Here is a 14367-nt window from a genome sequence, read left to right as displayed (position 1 = left end):
TCAAATGGACATTTAAATAATGAAGACACGTCATGCATATCATCATATCATTACATTATCCTACAGGCAAAAGGAGAGTTCGAGATTCTCGGTTTTAGGAGTCACCAAAGGCGTCATGTCACAGCTCAGATTAAAAGTAAGAACTAAATGAACAAATAAATGCATTTTCCCCTCCGCTGTGATTGAAAAGGTTTAAAACCTGGAGAAGAGTATTGTATAGTATTGTTTATTCTATATCTGCCTTGAGTTATTATATTTAAAGAGGAAAATGAAGAGATTAGGAGAAGCTTTAAAGTTAATTTGGCCTCATATGTCCTGAACTGCCAAGCCTTTGGTTCTATCAATCTTATAAACATCTATATTTTACGGCTCGGTTCACATATCACTGAAATTCTCAGTGACTACTCTTTCCACAGTTATGTGTGGGTGACACCTGCTGGAAATAGAAAGCAAATACACGACGTCCTCGGTAAAATATAATAAAATTACGCATTTTCAGCTTTTCCAAAAGAGGATGGAACGACGTTTTTAATTTAGAGTGTGTTGTAAATAAACACAGCCAAATATTTACCTTCTTCAGCAGAAGTAAATCTGTGGATATTTGCATCATGTTTTATTGCTTTGAGGTTTTGTGAAATATATTGAAATATTCATATTTTTAAATATTGCAAATAAATATTCTTGTTATTTCAATACTTTGAACTATAAATGTAAAAATTTAAATATCGCTCTGTGCAAACGTCAGTCATAAGAAATTAGAAATGGCTGCTTTTTCTTAGCAGTTGTCGCCACCTTCTGGTGGTTTCAGTAACTACACAGTGCCACACAGGAACGCTCACATATATGATCTGTTGTGGATTCTACATTACATTTATAATAACACAATAATCTTATAAATATTTCACCTTCAGCTCTGCTCATTTTTGTGCTGTGTCGTGAGTTTGGACTATCATATATTTACTTGCATTCAAACCTCCCCTCAGTGAAGTGATTTCTTTACTTTTGGCCATAAGATGGTGCTGACTTGTCATCCCAGTGTTGCTTGGTGTCACGTGTTGTTGAAAGTGCTCGCAAACATACATTATGTTTTCAAGGACGACAGACGAACTGAAACGGAGCTGAGCCACAGATGGGCTCTTTTAAAATGTCCAAGGTGGCGAGCTCTTTTATCTGCAGACCTCGCCCAGCAGGCCTGAGTTTGCTGTCATTAGCAACTCTTCTTGAAGCTGGCAGATGTCCAGAGCTTTTCTCAAGTCCAGTACTTCAGTAGAGGGTGAACCCTTGGGCTTGTGGCAAGTGGGATCAACCATGGGGCCCTCTGCTTACAGGGGCATCTGGTTCGTTTTCCAATATACACACAATATACACCACAAGGAGAAAGCCTTTAGAAAAGTTTGTTTTTCAATCTCCTTTTGGTTATATTTAGTCACCAAATGTATCCTGTTGTTTGACTTTTAGGAAAACATAATGATTTGGGTGAAAGTTTACCTTTTTCCACTTCTTTACGAATTGCATGACACATGAAAAATAGGACACTTCCGCCTGAAACAGCCTACATGCTCGGGGGGATCCCACGTACAAATAAATGACAGTTCGTGACAGCTTGGCCGCTGATTGTGTTGCGCGCTGACAAATGCATTTGTCCTCTCTTGCCCTGCCTCTCCTCGAACTTATGCCGAAGCACACACTCCAACACACTTCCTGCACTGCCAGCTCTCTAAGAAGAAAAGCTGTTGTCATGGCAACTGAGTGCCTCGCAGATATTCGCTGTGCATATGGTAAAGCCAAGGTGGGCACCGGCGAAAGCAGAGGTTAATACTTTTGCCTCTGGAAGAGGGGGAGCGATTAGATCTTTATTTATTTATATTTCCAGTTTGTTGATCGTCCTCAAAGTGAGCACGCAAATTTGCACTCAACGTCAGTGCAATAAAATACGACCTTAAGTGCCTACCTAAAATTAATTACTTCGTTAATTAATTAAAATTAAAAAATCTATTTCTTCCCAACCAGGATTCGGCACATTTTTGCTAAGATAGCAGTGAGTGGCATCTTCGTAATATCTTAAAATTCGTTTCTTTTAGTTCACTATGACTCGATGCTGACTTTAGTTGTTTATCAGTTTGTGAAATTCTTTGAAGTTGTGTAACTTCCTCGCTTTTTTTCTTCAATTTCCCCTTCATTCGGGTAGATTTCTTTATCGGACAACTTTAAAATGCAAATGCGCAAAGTTTGCGGCTCCACTAAAGGCAACAAAACCTTCACTGCTCTTCTTTCCTCCTCACGCATTAAGGTCAGCGGACAAAGTGTGAGAGGAAGGGGAGGGGAGACTGGCGGGGAGGCGGGGAAGAGGAGCTGATCGCTGCTGTTAAACGGAACTCCAGAGACCAGAGGATCGCCGGGACAGAGAGAGATGCCGCTGTTTACTCACTGACGGCGAGTTTTTGTCAAGTATAAGCACTTTACTGCAGTTTTTCCACAGGCGGTTCCACTGAAGCTGACCTCCTCTGGACTCTAGGTTTGTGCGCTCGGCTGCGGAGGTGACAGGCGGGACTCGTTGCTGCTGCTGCTGCTGCTGCTGTTCCCCGCAGAGACGGAGGTGATGGACCGAGAGGCAGACGCGGATGCGAGGAGGAAGATCCAATTTTCCGTGCCTTCCTCCGTGCCCACCCAGCTGGACCCGCGACAGGTGGAGATGGTGAGATCTGAGGGAGTGTGGCTGTAGCCTACACGGATGATGACAGTGGTTGTGGAGATGAGTGTGTGTGTGGAAGGATTGTTAAGCTCAGGCTGGGTAACTGCATCTGTACATTTTAAAAGTAAATATCTAAAACGTGCTCGCCTGCAGTTCCATCATTAATGCTTCTTCAGGGGCATCAGTGCTTAACACGGAGGCTGACAGACTGCAAGACTTTGCAAAACTGTGTTTTGATGTTTGTATGTTACTCTGTGGGCAGCAGGGTATGGGCAGTGCTGGAATTAAGCAGAGCTCTGCAGCTACAGATTTTTTTTTTGGAGTCCTTAAAGTTGATGAGATTTCTTTGCCCTTCTATCCGAATGGAAGAGGAAGAGGAGGAGGAGGTGAGGGATAAAGGACTATTTGTGGCATTAAAAATTAGTTGCGCCTGAGTAATAAATCCTTTACCACACACAAGAAGCAAAATGTAGAAGGTATTACTCATACGCTCGTGGAGGTGGTGAGCATATTATGTAAAGTCAGATCCGTTATCTGTTGCTTATGCTGAATCATCCCAAAGCGAGCGCTGGTCAATGCAAACAGTGCAGGGCAGGGTGAAGAGGGAAGGTATTATGCTGTACAGTATGAGCAGAGATGTGCATATGTTATTGGTGGTGTTAAAGACAAGAGCCCATAAAGGTCACAAAGTTGCCAATGAGGTAATATTTGGACACAAAAAGCAGCAAATGACAGGCTTATCCATTCCTTCTGCAGGAGATGTTCATTTCTTCAGTCGCTCCCTTAAGGGAAGTTTCACTGGAGACCAGGTGCAGAGTAAGAAATGTTCTTTTTTTTTCCAAGTAGGAGATTTGGAAAATTTCAAATGGCATCTGTTTGGAAAGCTTGTTTCAGCCTAATAAATCAATAACTTCTGGGCAGATATTTTCTGCTGCATCTGCTGTTTACAGCCCACTCTTGGTCTCTGGGTTTTCTGTTTGTTTGATTCATACCCTGTCCAGTACAGAAGGGATCATTTATTTGCTTTTCTAAGCAAGCCCATGCACAATGATGGCACAATTCTGAGTGATATTTTAATTTAAATACAGTCTGATGCTAATCAGTTGCTATACTCTACCTGATAGACTTGTTCACTTCTTCACTCGTTTTGTCTATAAGATGCTCTGGCAGTTTTATCAGCTCAGATCTTAGTAAGATTATGGCAATCTTCCTCCACTGATTAAATAAGACTGCAAGAAGCCAGAGACATTATATATCAGGAGGACCCTGAAGAAGCACATTTCCTTCAAAGTAGGAGTAAGGTTACAGGGCTTCATTTTCTGTGTTTCTGAAGCCATCACGTCACCAAAGTGACCATAAGTCTGCTGGAACAGTGTGCACAAAATAATAATCCTCAGGCATCTGTTGATGAAAATAAGAGGGACGGGATCAAACTAAGGAAGTCCTGCACACACAGAGATACAAGGAAACAGTCTGAGGAGATAAATATTCACCTGCAAAAAGAGCTTTGTGATCTATAGTTTTGGAAAACTGTATCATAATCTTCGAATTTCTTCTTTCTAACTGACCAAAAATGCCCTGTGGTCATATCATGTGGAATGAGACTTGTAGGAATGCTTAAAACCACAACTCTCATCGATAACTTAACCCAACATGTAGCAAGTCCTTCTGGGAATGGGTTCCTAGCTCGAAAGACCTTGATAGCACCTCATCGGCTGAATTTCTTGATCACTTTTTAAAAAGCTAAACTAGAAATGACCGTCTTCGGCATCAGTGTACACACACATAAAAGGAAGTGATTTCAAATTCATACATACAGTAAAAGTGACACAACAACAAGTAGAAAAAGAGGAGATTCAAATCCTGTGAGGCCAGACCTCAGCAATGACTTATATTCAGCAAATTTCCTCTGTAAGGAAGTCTTGTACCCTGGCAGCGATCCTAGTAATGACTCAGGCAGTTATTTTGACAGTTTTTTTTAAGGTCCCATGAGTGAAAGAGGAGAGAGTAATAACTTTAAATCCAAAATTGCAAGAGCATAATAGGCAGTCAGAGCTGATTTTTTTAATACTTAAAAATAAATTGTGCTTACTTTGATTTTAAAAGCGTTTTGATTATAAGTTACACCTGAGCTACACCTGCGTCACATGATATTTTGGCATCATTAACAGCTCTTCCAGTGTGCCAACAGAGCACATCAGAGCTCACACAACATGCTAATTCATGTTATGGACAATATCAGCTTGCTTACCTAAATCTTTCTACTATGACAAGTAGATGAGCTGCCACCAAACAGTCTTGAGCCTCTACTGTATGCATGTGTGAGTGCAACAGCATGACTAGTTAATACGATCTGTCTTGTAATACTTCTGTTTCCGTCCAGTGGTGGAATTTGCTTCAAAAAACAAGTGGAGAGCTGCAGGAGCAGTGCTGAAGTGTATTTTTTCTTTTCTGTCCTTGAGATTTTGGTTTACTGAGGTTTTAGCCACCTTCTCTTACTGTCTTGTGAGGTCTCATCAAGAGTTTCTTGTCCTTTTGTGGTCCTTGAGAAATGCCGCCCGTCGATAGCGACTGAAACATCTAGAATAAATCAAAATAAAGGCAGGAATAAACGGAACACATTGAGCTGGAAAGGGAAAAACGGCAGAAGAAAAGAGACAAAGATAGCTGACAGAAGCCGAACAAGACACGCAAAAGGAGGAAAATCATCAGCCAAGGAGATGACTGATTAAAAAGAAAGAGATTAGCTGTGGATGACTGAGGAATGAATCAAGGGCGAGGGCAGCTCCTGCCAAGAGCACAAATAAAAAGCTCTAAAGTCTAATAGGGTCTTATTCTTACAAACCCAGCATACGCACCCCTGTTAATCATTAATGCTATTTACAGAGTGGGCTGATGGCTTAATATTGGTCTTAATATTGGTAAATCTTCAGACCTAGATGAAGTGACTGTAGCTGACAAAGGGAGGTGGTAGCAGGAGAATAAAATAAACAAGACAGTTCCAGTCTTCCAATGGGAAGTTTCTATTTTCAAGTGCATTAATTGTGTTTTCTTTCATTTGTGTGGGTTCAGCTCCTGTTCTCCACTATCCAGGCCAACGCTACACAAAAAAAACCAGGTCAAAAGTCCGAAGTCATGAGTCGTGTTGTGGTCAAATCAAGTTCTGCAAAGGATTATTCCCTGAAAAGTGTTTTGTGTACACAGTTTTATACTTTTAGTGCATGCATTTAATCATTAAGCACAGAAGTTATTTTTGCGTAAAAGGCTTTTTAGGTCACTACCCCCCACTCAGTGTTGTCATTGTTCATTTAAACATCCAGTATGACGCATTGGAGTTGAATGTTATGCAACTAAAGGTCATCTGACCTACAAAAAAAATGGGGTGTGGGATTAATGATTTACTACATGACCACTAAACTTAGAACCCATGCTGCTGCTTAAATTTGCCTTTCTAGACGTGTCTGTGTTTTGATGGTAGCGGCAACAGAAAAAGGCTTCTTATAACCCCAAAGCATCGATCAACGAGTTCCAGTAACATTTAAAACACATTACATTTCTAAGTGGATTGAAAAATATGATCAATAAGTTGACCTTTTCTGGATATTGATAAGTACAGAGTAAAGAGTTAGCTATTAAAAGGAAATGTTAGAAATAATTCATTTAGAGAGGTTTCTGTTATGTTTTAAACAATAGCCCAAACTTCTTTAAAGAACTCTCCTTCTGCTTTTTGTTTTCCAAATTTTTGTCAGACCCCTCACTCAGTTTTGTGTGTTGCTATCTTTATTGTCCCTCTATCAGTATCCTAATCCTCAGCCTTAACCCTATGCTATCAGAACATGTCAGAGGGACTTTGTCCCCTGAAAAGTCGCCTCAGAAGTCTCAAAAAGCAATCAGGGGATAAAAGATAAATATCATAAAACCAACAGCTGATGTCAAAAACAAACTTTGCATTTTTTAGGGTTAAGGTTACTTCTTATCATCAATGATAACATGATAACTTGGACCTCACTGGTTTAAGACATTATTGGACCAATAAAATGCATTTTCAAAAAACGCTTTGGGTAATACAGTTTTTAAAAACCTGAAGAATAGAATATCACCTAAATAATAAGGTCCATATTATAAAATACAATGTTAAAATGATTTATTATTCTAAAATAACAAACACAATAAGCCCAGCATGTGAGGAGGAACTATGAAACATTAATTTGTTTCCAGTGAAATCAAACGTCCACTGCAGCCACACTGAGCAATCAGTGGTATTTACAGGAATTTCAGACATGCACAACAAGGATCTGATGAAAATAAAATATGTTCCCTGCAGGTGCTTGACCTTCCGACTACAGTGTTAACAAAACATAGGCCACTATGTCTGAAGAGGCTCTCAGACAGGTGCTCCAAATGTGGTTTGGTCCTTTGGCCCCACATGCCTTTTTTCCCCTCCTGAGTGCTGTGTGCACATGTTTTGTGTGTTTATTGGATTGCCACACTCATATTTTCATGTTAACACATCTTTAACCTCTAATAGGATGCCCCCCCCAAAAAAAGGGGCTGCATATTTAATTCTAGTGTGTGACTCATGAATATGGATGAATGCAGTGCACAAAGGGAAGCAGAAGCTGTGAGAGTTACTCCAGAGTGAAAGCTGCCCACACATTTCAATGCCTACACTCTTCGCTGTGATTGGCTTGGCAGCCACTTGTATCTCATAACAATGTTATCACCATCACACATCACAAAATAGAGCCGGCGATGAGTATAGTGTGTGTTTTCCATAAATAACAAGTTATAAAAATAATGGTGAGAAAATGTAATCAATCTAATTACAAGTAAAAATTCTATGAAAGGACACAATAAGGATCCTAACAGTGTTATATTATTGGATTTTTGCTGTTTCTATAAAATAAATTCTTAATTGTGCCTACTTTATTTAGTGTGGAGCAGATTTGTAAATATGGTAATTTCAATCAGTAATTTATTTACCCAGGTGTTATGTATTTTGCTTTTGGAACTTTGAAACCTGGAAATGACCTTAACAACTCTGCTTTAAAATCTTAATCTGAAAACTATCCAGAAATAGTGCATGAAAAAGTACATTATTTCACTTTGAAATGTTATGGGAAAGTAAAATATAAACTGAAGGTCCAAGAATACAAGAGCATTACTAATACAATGTATTCACGTGTCACAGGAGGTGACGAATACAGCAAAATTTTGCCCCGTGGCCTCAAATTGCATCTTTTTGAACCAAATTAAAAGTTAGAGAGTTCATTTACAAGTCATATTACTGACAGGCTTAGTTTTGTAATGCCCAACTATCAGAGGAATGTGACAGGTCGGGATATGCTGTAGATAAACACTCATCGGACACTTGCTAGTACTGAGTTGGGCCCTCTTATACCTTCAGAAATGCCTTCATTTTTCATTGAATAGACCCTACAAGGTGCTGGAAAATACATGTGGTCATAAAGGGACAGACATACTCAGCAACAACACAGAGGCGGTGGCGTTTGAACAATACTCAGTTGGTACTAAGGTGCCCAAAGTGCGCCAAGAAAATATTCCCACACCATTACACTCCAGCAGTGTCATGACTGCTGTGGCAGGTAGGAAGTGGGCCCAAATGCAGGACTCAAACACAAAAAGGTAAACTTAGAAAAGAAAAAATGTTGCTGCTGCTAAAATTAAGGCTGACCAGATCAGGCTACATTTTTCCAAACTCCTGTTGTCCAATTTTGTTGAGCCTGTGCAAACTGTAGCCTCAGTTTCCTGCTCTTAGCTGACAGGAGTGGCACCTGGTGTGGTCTGCTGCTGCAGCCAATCTGCTTCAAGGTTCAACATGTTCTTCTTCTGCTCTTCAATGCTGCCTTGGTTGTAGCAAGTTTTCATTTGAGTTACTGCTGCATTCCTTTCAGCTCAAAGCAGTCTGACTATTCCACTCGGACCTCTGACATTAACAAGGCATATTTTCTTTTCATAGTCTCTGTAAACTCTAGTTAAACTTAACTCTAGTTACTTAAATCATCTTTCTTCAAGAAATGTAAAGAAAGGCTTGAACTTTATTTCCGTATGTTTTTATGCATAAATGCACTGTCATGTGATTGGCTGATTAAATATTTGCATTAACTAGCAGTTGAACAGGTGTGCCTAACAATTTGGCAGTTGGGTGTATATTTAATGTTTTGTGTGTTTTGTGGTTACTTTGACTCTCCCTGCTTCACACATATAAGACAAGGAGATGAAGAAGTACCGGCTGCTTTGTATGATGGATACATACTGTAAACATGTTACAAAAGAACTGTGATTTCATCCAAGCGATAGGAACTTGTAGCAGAAAAGGAAATAAATTTAAATAATCCTTATTTAGATTTATTTATAATTTAAATAATCCTTCTGCCTTCTATCATAAAACGTAATCCTCATTCACAAACAAGCTGGACAGTCTCTTGAATGTTGTTGCATAATGATATGCATTTATTTTTTTAATGCATCTAACTTTCAAAGAACAAGTCCTCTGCATACATGCCATAAACCACAGTTTAGAATAAATGAATGCTGATTATTGAAGCAGTGAAGCCCTAAAGAAAAAAACCTCTTGTATCTCTCTCTTCTGCAGATTCGTCGTCGGAGGCCGACACCTGCCACGCTGTTCAGATTGACGGACCCACCATCACCAGAAGAAGACAGCAGCCCACATCAGGTAGATATGCATGTGAATTATACAAGTTAAAGATCCAGCAGTAAAAGGTTTGAATCAAATTTCAACGATACAGTAGTCATAAGTTCCAAAAGACCACAGTACAATGCAATCATGGCCTCTGAAATATTTGGAAATGTGGTGTTTCGACTTTCTATGTGCATTGTGAATGTCTCTTTAGTTTTTTTTTGTTATCATTAAGCCCACATTTTGCTATTTAAGTCAAAGTTTCAGGTTATTATGTCAAAATTTCCAGATAGGTATCTCAAACATTTCTCTTCCCAACTCAAACGTCTGAGAAAAGAAGTAGAGACTAAAAAAATAACTTTAATTTCCAAGTTATTAAATTGAAATAATAACTTGAAATTTTGACTTATTGATGATGAAATTTTTTTTTTCTGTTTTGAAACCAGCTTCTACATTTTCAAGCTGTTTCTAAAACAGCTGCAGAAAAGCTTTCATAGGAAATGTCAAATTCGATTATTTACATTATGTATATTACAGTGACAACTAATTCTGCATCTTCACTTAATAACGCAACAAATATGTGAATAAGTGATGGCATTTTTATTTATGCTTTACTCCATAATTACCTGTTACAAGTATGAAAGTGCTTTTACGTTTTGTTTTATCTTTTCATTGACTTTTGCTGACAAACCTGCACATTGTGCATTACTGCCTTTCTGCTCTAATCCTTGCAACTGGAAAGGAGCGATTATTAGATTTCTTATATTGTATCATTTGTTTGAGGCAACAATAAGACAAAAAAGTGTTGCGTAAACTTTTAGCTGTAAACCCTGGTTTGCATTTTTTATTTCAGCAGTGGGTTCTTGGGGAAAATGGAGCTTTGAAAGCCAAACTGGTTCACATGTCAACCTACCAGCCGCCATCTCTTAAAGGTAAATGAACCCTGACTCGAATCATTTTGTGTGTGTTTTTCCCTTGTACCCACACACTGGTTTTTCTTGTTTATATAACAAATGACACCAAATGAAAGAATTTGGGAGACCTAATTCTGCTGTGGCAACCACCATGTGGTCTCTATCTGTCTGGACTACGCACATTTCCACAACCACAATGAGAGTGTGTGTGTGTGCATGCGTGTGTCATGTAAGATTAGGAGCAGTGGCAGCTGTGAGTCTGTTCTGGATCATCCTGGATTATAGAATGGCTGCACAGCTGTAACACGGTCTCACCCACTCGCTGGCACATGCACACACACTATCAGATGCAACCAGAGTCACACAGACTTAAATACACACAAAAAAACCAACTCTGTTGTTATAAATATCTATACAACAGACGTTTTTATGCGTCTTCTTTTTTGTGCAAATTGTGGCTTTGGCACCTGCAGACATGACAGTTGCCACTCATAATATTAACTGGGTTTTGCTCGTTTTATTTGAGTGATGTTTGCATTTATAATTTTATATAACAAAAAATTTTTCCTTTCATAAGACATGCATGTATATTTTAAAATTGAAAATCCACATTAAAAAAATGTAACAAAATTTTAAGATTGATTTTTACTTTATTTGAATAGCTCAAAAGCTTCATGAGTTTGTTATATTCTCATTGCTTCATAGAACATTATTTATCTTCACCTTGGCATTAACTTGTTGTCTCTATATGCAGATGACATAGTCCTTTCCTGTGGATATTGATCATTAGATAAATGACCAGACAGGCGATTAGAAACCTAACTCCAAAATGATTATACTAACCCGTATAAAAAAAATTAAAAACAATTCTGACCTTTGCAGAAAATAGTTGAAATGACCTAATTCAGTGATGCTGAGTTTAAATAATAAATCTTTTTTGTCACCTTTTTTCACATTTGGTCCATTTGTGCTAATTGTATCTCTGCTTCTCCAAAACATTTTGCAAATTTTCATATGTTTCTTTTAACAAGACATAATAGCCATTTGGCTAATGTGTCCTATAATGTGCACTAGGACACATTATAGGTCCTGTTTCGAGCTGTCAATGAATAACCTCCACTCATCTGCATTGTACTTATAACACATTGCACCCAGTGGTCAGCCAGCAATGGTAGCGTGGCCGAGCGGTCTAAGGCGCTGGATTAAGGCTCCAGTCTCTTCGGGGGCGTGGGTTCGAATCCCACTGCTGCCAATGCACATTTTCCAGAATTTCTCATACAAGGGCTATTCTATTTTCTCATACATTTGCAATAAAGGGCTATTCTATTTCTATCTAAAGAACATTTCAAAGAATCGATTAGGATCCTTTTCATGATTCTTATTAAAAGAAAAAGCATAGACACAAAAAACTCAAGTGCGTCCTTTGGCATATCCGAATCTCTTACTAAGTCATTAAACTCTGGCTTAGTGAATAACTGGAGGACAAATGAACTACTGGATAATGGATCTTCAAAGTCTGAATCTGCATCTGGAGACAAAACATCATCAGATCTTCTTCCTCATCAACTAACCCAATAAAAATCAGAGAGGGTATTTCATATAAACATGGTACAGGTCTTATTGTAGATGGGAGGTTAGGGCAACTGATAGATGATTTAGTTTTGGAAGTTCATCCAGAAATATTAACTAAACAGTGGTAGTCATCAAAATGACTCTGTGACTCCCTATATACCACTGGAATACCAAAAACCCAGCCTCTTCCCCTTAGTAGAATTACAACACACACCCTGCTCAACTAAATGAGGTCCACATGGCTGGTTCTGTTCACCCAGTTTCATACCAAAATAACCAAAGGATCCTGTTATAGCGGTAATAGAGCAAAGGGGATATCATTTGTTAAGTCAATCAATCAAAGCCAAAATTAGTAAAGAGCAAGTGTTAGATTTCACACGCATTGCACACAGTTGATGTGTAACATTACAACTCTAGATATACAAATCCAAACACAATAATCTCTTTTATCAACCTATTCTTTGTCCTCTAGAGGACAATGGACAGATGATTGGAAAATTTGGTATTTTTGTTAGTAAAATGTTTGCAGTGTAACTTCATTCATCATAACTGATTTGTATTTTCAGCTGTCCAGAAGATGGCACAGGCCCATTTGTCCTCACTTGACATGAAGTCTGTAGACACAGAGTCCTCTTCAGGGGAAGAAGAGGAGCAACATGATGAGGAAAGGCAGCAGAAAGCCTCAGGTGGGTAAGCTAGGATAGGCTTTCCCATTTTTGGATTTTTGCTGGCAACTATACCAAGTATGGACATTTACACTTTGGAAATTTCTTTTCATGTTGGATCTAAAAGAAGAAAGCAAGGCACAGAGGGATCAGCGTGGTCTCCTGGACAGTCTGACAGAAGGTCATCGCAACAAAGACAAAGAGGATGCCAAAGAAAGAGAGGAAGGAAATGCAGAATGACAAATGAAGAGAGCCCTGATCGAGACAGTTTTATGATGAATCAATATGCATAGCACATGTGTGTGCCGTACATATGCGTGTATGGATATGTGTATGAGTGTGTATTAATTGGGTCTGTGGGTTTGTGGAAACATACAGTGTAAAAGAGGAATGTGGAGAAAAAAGAGAAACACAACAGAGATTATATGATGAAGGTCAGAATATCATTGAGCTGACAGAGGAAATCTTTAGCTGGAGACTTGTGAAGGAAACTGTGTCGCCGTCAGCCAAAGAAACGAGGGCTAAATTCCAATCAGCCAAGGACGCTGCACAAGAAATATAAGAATAGCTAAGAACTCTCGTATTTTCACAAAGCATTCATTAGTTCAAAAAGGTGTTTTGTTTTTGTTTTGTTTTATTCACTTTGAAGGTCTGGGAATACTGTGAGACATCTGAGTTTGAAGAATTAGAATTTAAATAGGCTTTGTTGACATCATGTAAAAGGGGCATGAGCTGAAGTGACACGGGTGCTAAATTTACAGTTCACGTCCGATTAGAAGCAAAAGAAGTACATAAAGAAATCAAATGCCAAATGTCACAGTGGGTAATGAAGATACATCTGCAGCTAATGTGTGTGTTGTACAAATGCACAAGATTATATTTTGTACGTAGTATCAGTGCAGACAGTAACAGACTGCAGTGCGATGACCATAGCCAGTTTCAACTGGAATTTAGCTCAGAAACTGTGACACTGCTTTCAGAGTTATGTCCATCTCTGAAGTTTGCTTTCCTCAGTCTTTCAGACATTTGTCTGCAAGGTCAAAAAATCAAAAGACGGAGGATTACAGACGAATTCAGCGCAGTCACAGTAGACCAGATTATATCCTAACAGATTAATCCAACTAATCACGATAATGCAGCAAACTGTTTCAGGCTAGATATTTTAAACTGGGGTTTTTTGTTTTTTTGTAACATGGAGATTAGTGGACATGATATGTTTGGGATGCCACACATGTTAGCTTGATAGTGAAATAAAATCTACCTGATTTTCAGAAACATCACATATGAAGGTTCATTCATGACCCTGTACATAAACACTGTTTCGTGCCAGTTGATAATAAATCATTTATGAGGCTGTTGGTGTTTGTGTATTTGTATGCCTAATGCTTCTTTTCCTTGAAAGACATATTTCATTTGATTTTTATTCAAACCAAACCATGTCACCATATTTAGGCCATATGTAGCTTAAGCTCAAACTTTTTTTTTATGTTTGTGGGATTTAACCAAGAGTATTTGTGTTCTTTATCAGTGCACACTCACCTGCCAGTTTATTGCGTTCACCTGCTCAACTGCTTATTAATGCAAATATCTGACTAGCCAATCACAATGCAGTAACTAAATACATTTAGGCATGTAGACATAATCGCGAAGACCTGCTGAAGTTCAAACTGAGCATCAGAATGAGGAGGAAAGATGGTTGACTATAAGTGAATCTGGATATTTCATAAACTGCTGATCTACTGGAACTGTCCCATGCAACCATCTCAAGAGGATACAGTCATGGTCTGAAAGAGAGAAAATATTCACTGACCTGCAGCTCTGGGTGAAAATGCCTTGTTGTTGTCAAACAAAGTTTACAGA

The 14367-nt window shown here is 38.7% G+C and overlaps 1 protein-coding gene and 1 non-coding gene across 6 annotated transcripts; both read left to right on the top strand.

The window, feature by feature from the left end:
* The first annotated feature begins 2296 nt into the window (after positions 1-2296).
* On the top strand, positions 2297-13861 carry LOC113028391 (protein phosphatase 1 regulatory subunit 1B-like). 5 transcript variants are annotated; one of them, XM_080305092.1, is made up of 6 exons: positions 2297-2433; positions 2516-2695; positions 9309-9392; positions 10213-10288; positions 12409-12528; positions 12635-13861. In XM_080305092.1, the coding sequence occupies exons 2-6, from the start codon at positions 2600-2602 to the stop codon at positions 12745-12747; spliced, it is 489 nt and encodes a 162-aa protein (XP_080161218.1). In that variant the 5' UTR covers positions 2297-2433; positions 2516-2599; the 3' UTR covers positions 12748-13861. The 5 variants fall into 5 exon arrangements, with proteins under 5 accessions (XP_080161218.1, XP_026034417.1, XP_080161219.1 ...); XM_026178632.2 differs by lacking the exon at positions 2297-2433 and having other exon boundaries at positions 2450-2695; positions 10210-10288; XM_080305093.1 differs by lacking the exons at positions 2297-2433; positions 2516-2695 and adding an exon at positions 3296-3508 and having other exon boundaries at positions 10210-10288.
* trnal-aag (transfer RNA leucine (anticodon AAG)) lies at positions 11441-11522 on the top strand. Its single transcript has one exon. It is a non-coding gene; the product is annotated as a tRNA-Leu (tRNA).
* Positions 13862-14367: the final 506 nt, after the last annotated feature.

This window comes from Astatotilapia calliptera, chromosome 8 (assembly GCF_964374335.1).
Source record: "Astatotilapia calliptera chromosome 8, fAstCal68.1, whole genome shotgun sequence".
Classification (NCBI taxonomy): Eukaryota; Metazoa; Chordata; class Actinopteri; order Cichliformes; family Cichlidae; genus Astatotilapia; species Astatotilapia calliptera.
Note: the sequence above shows the minus strand (reverse complement) of the source record. Positions and strands in the feature narration are given on the sequence as shown.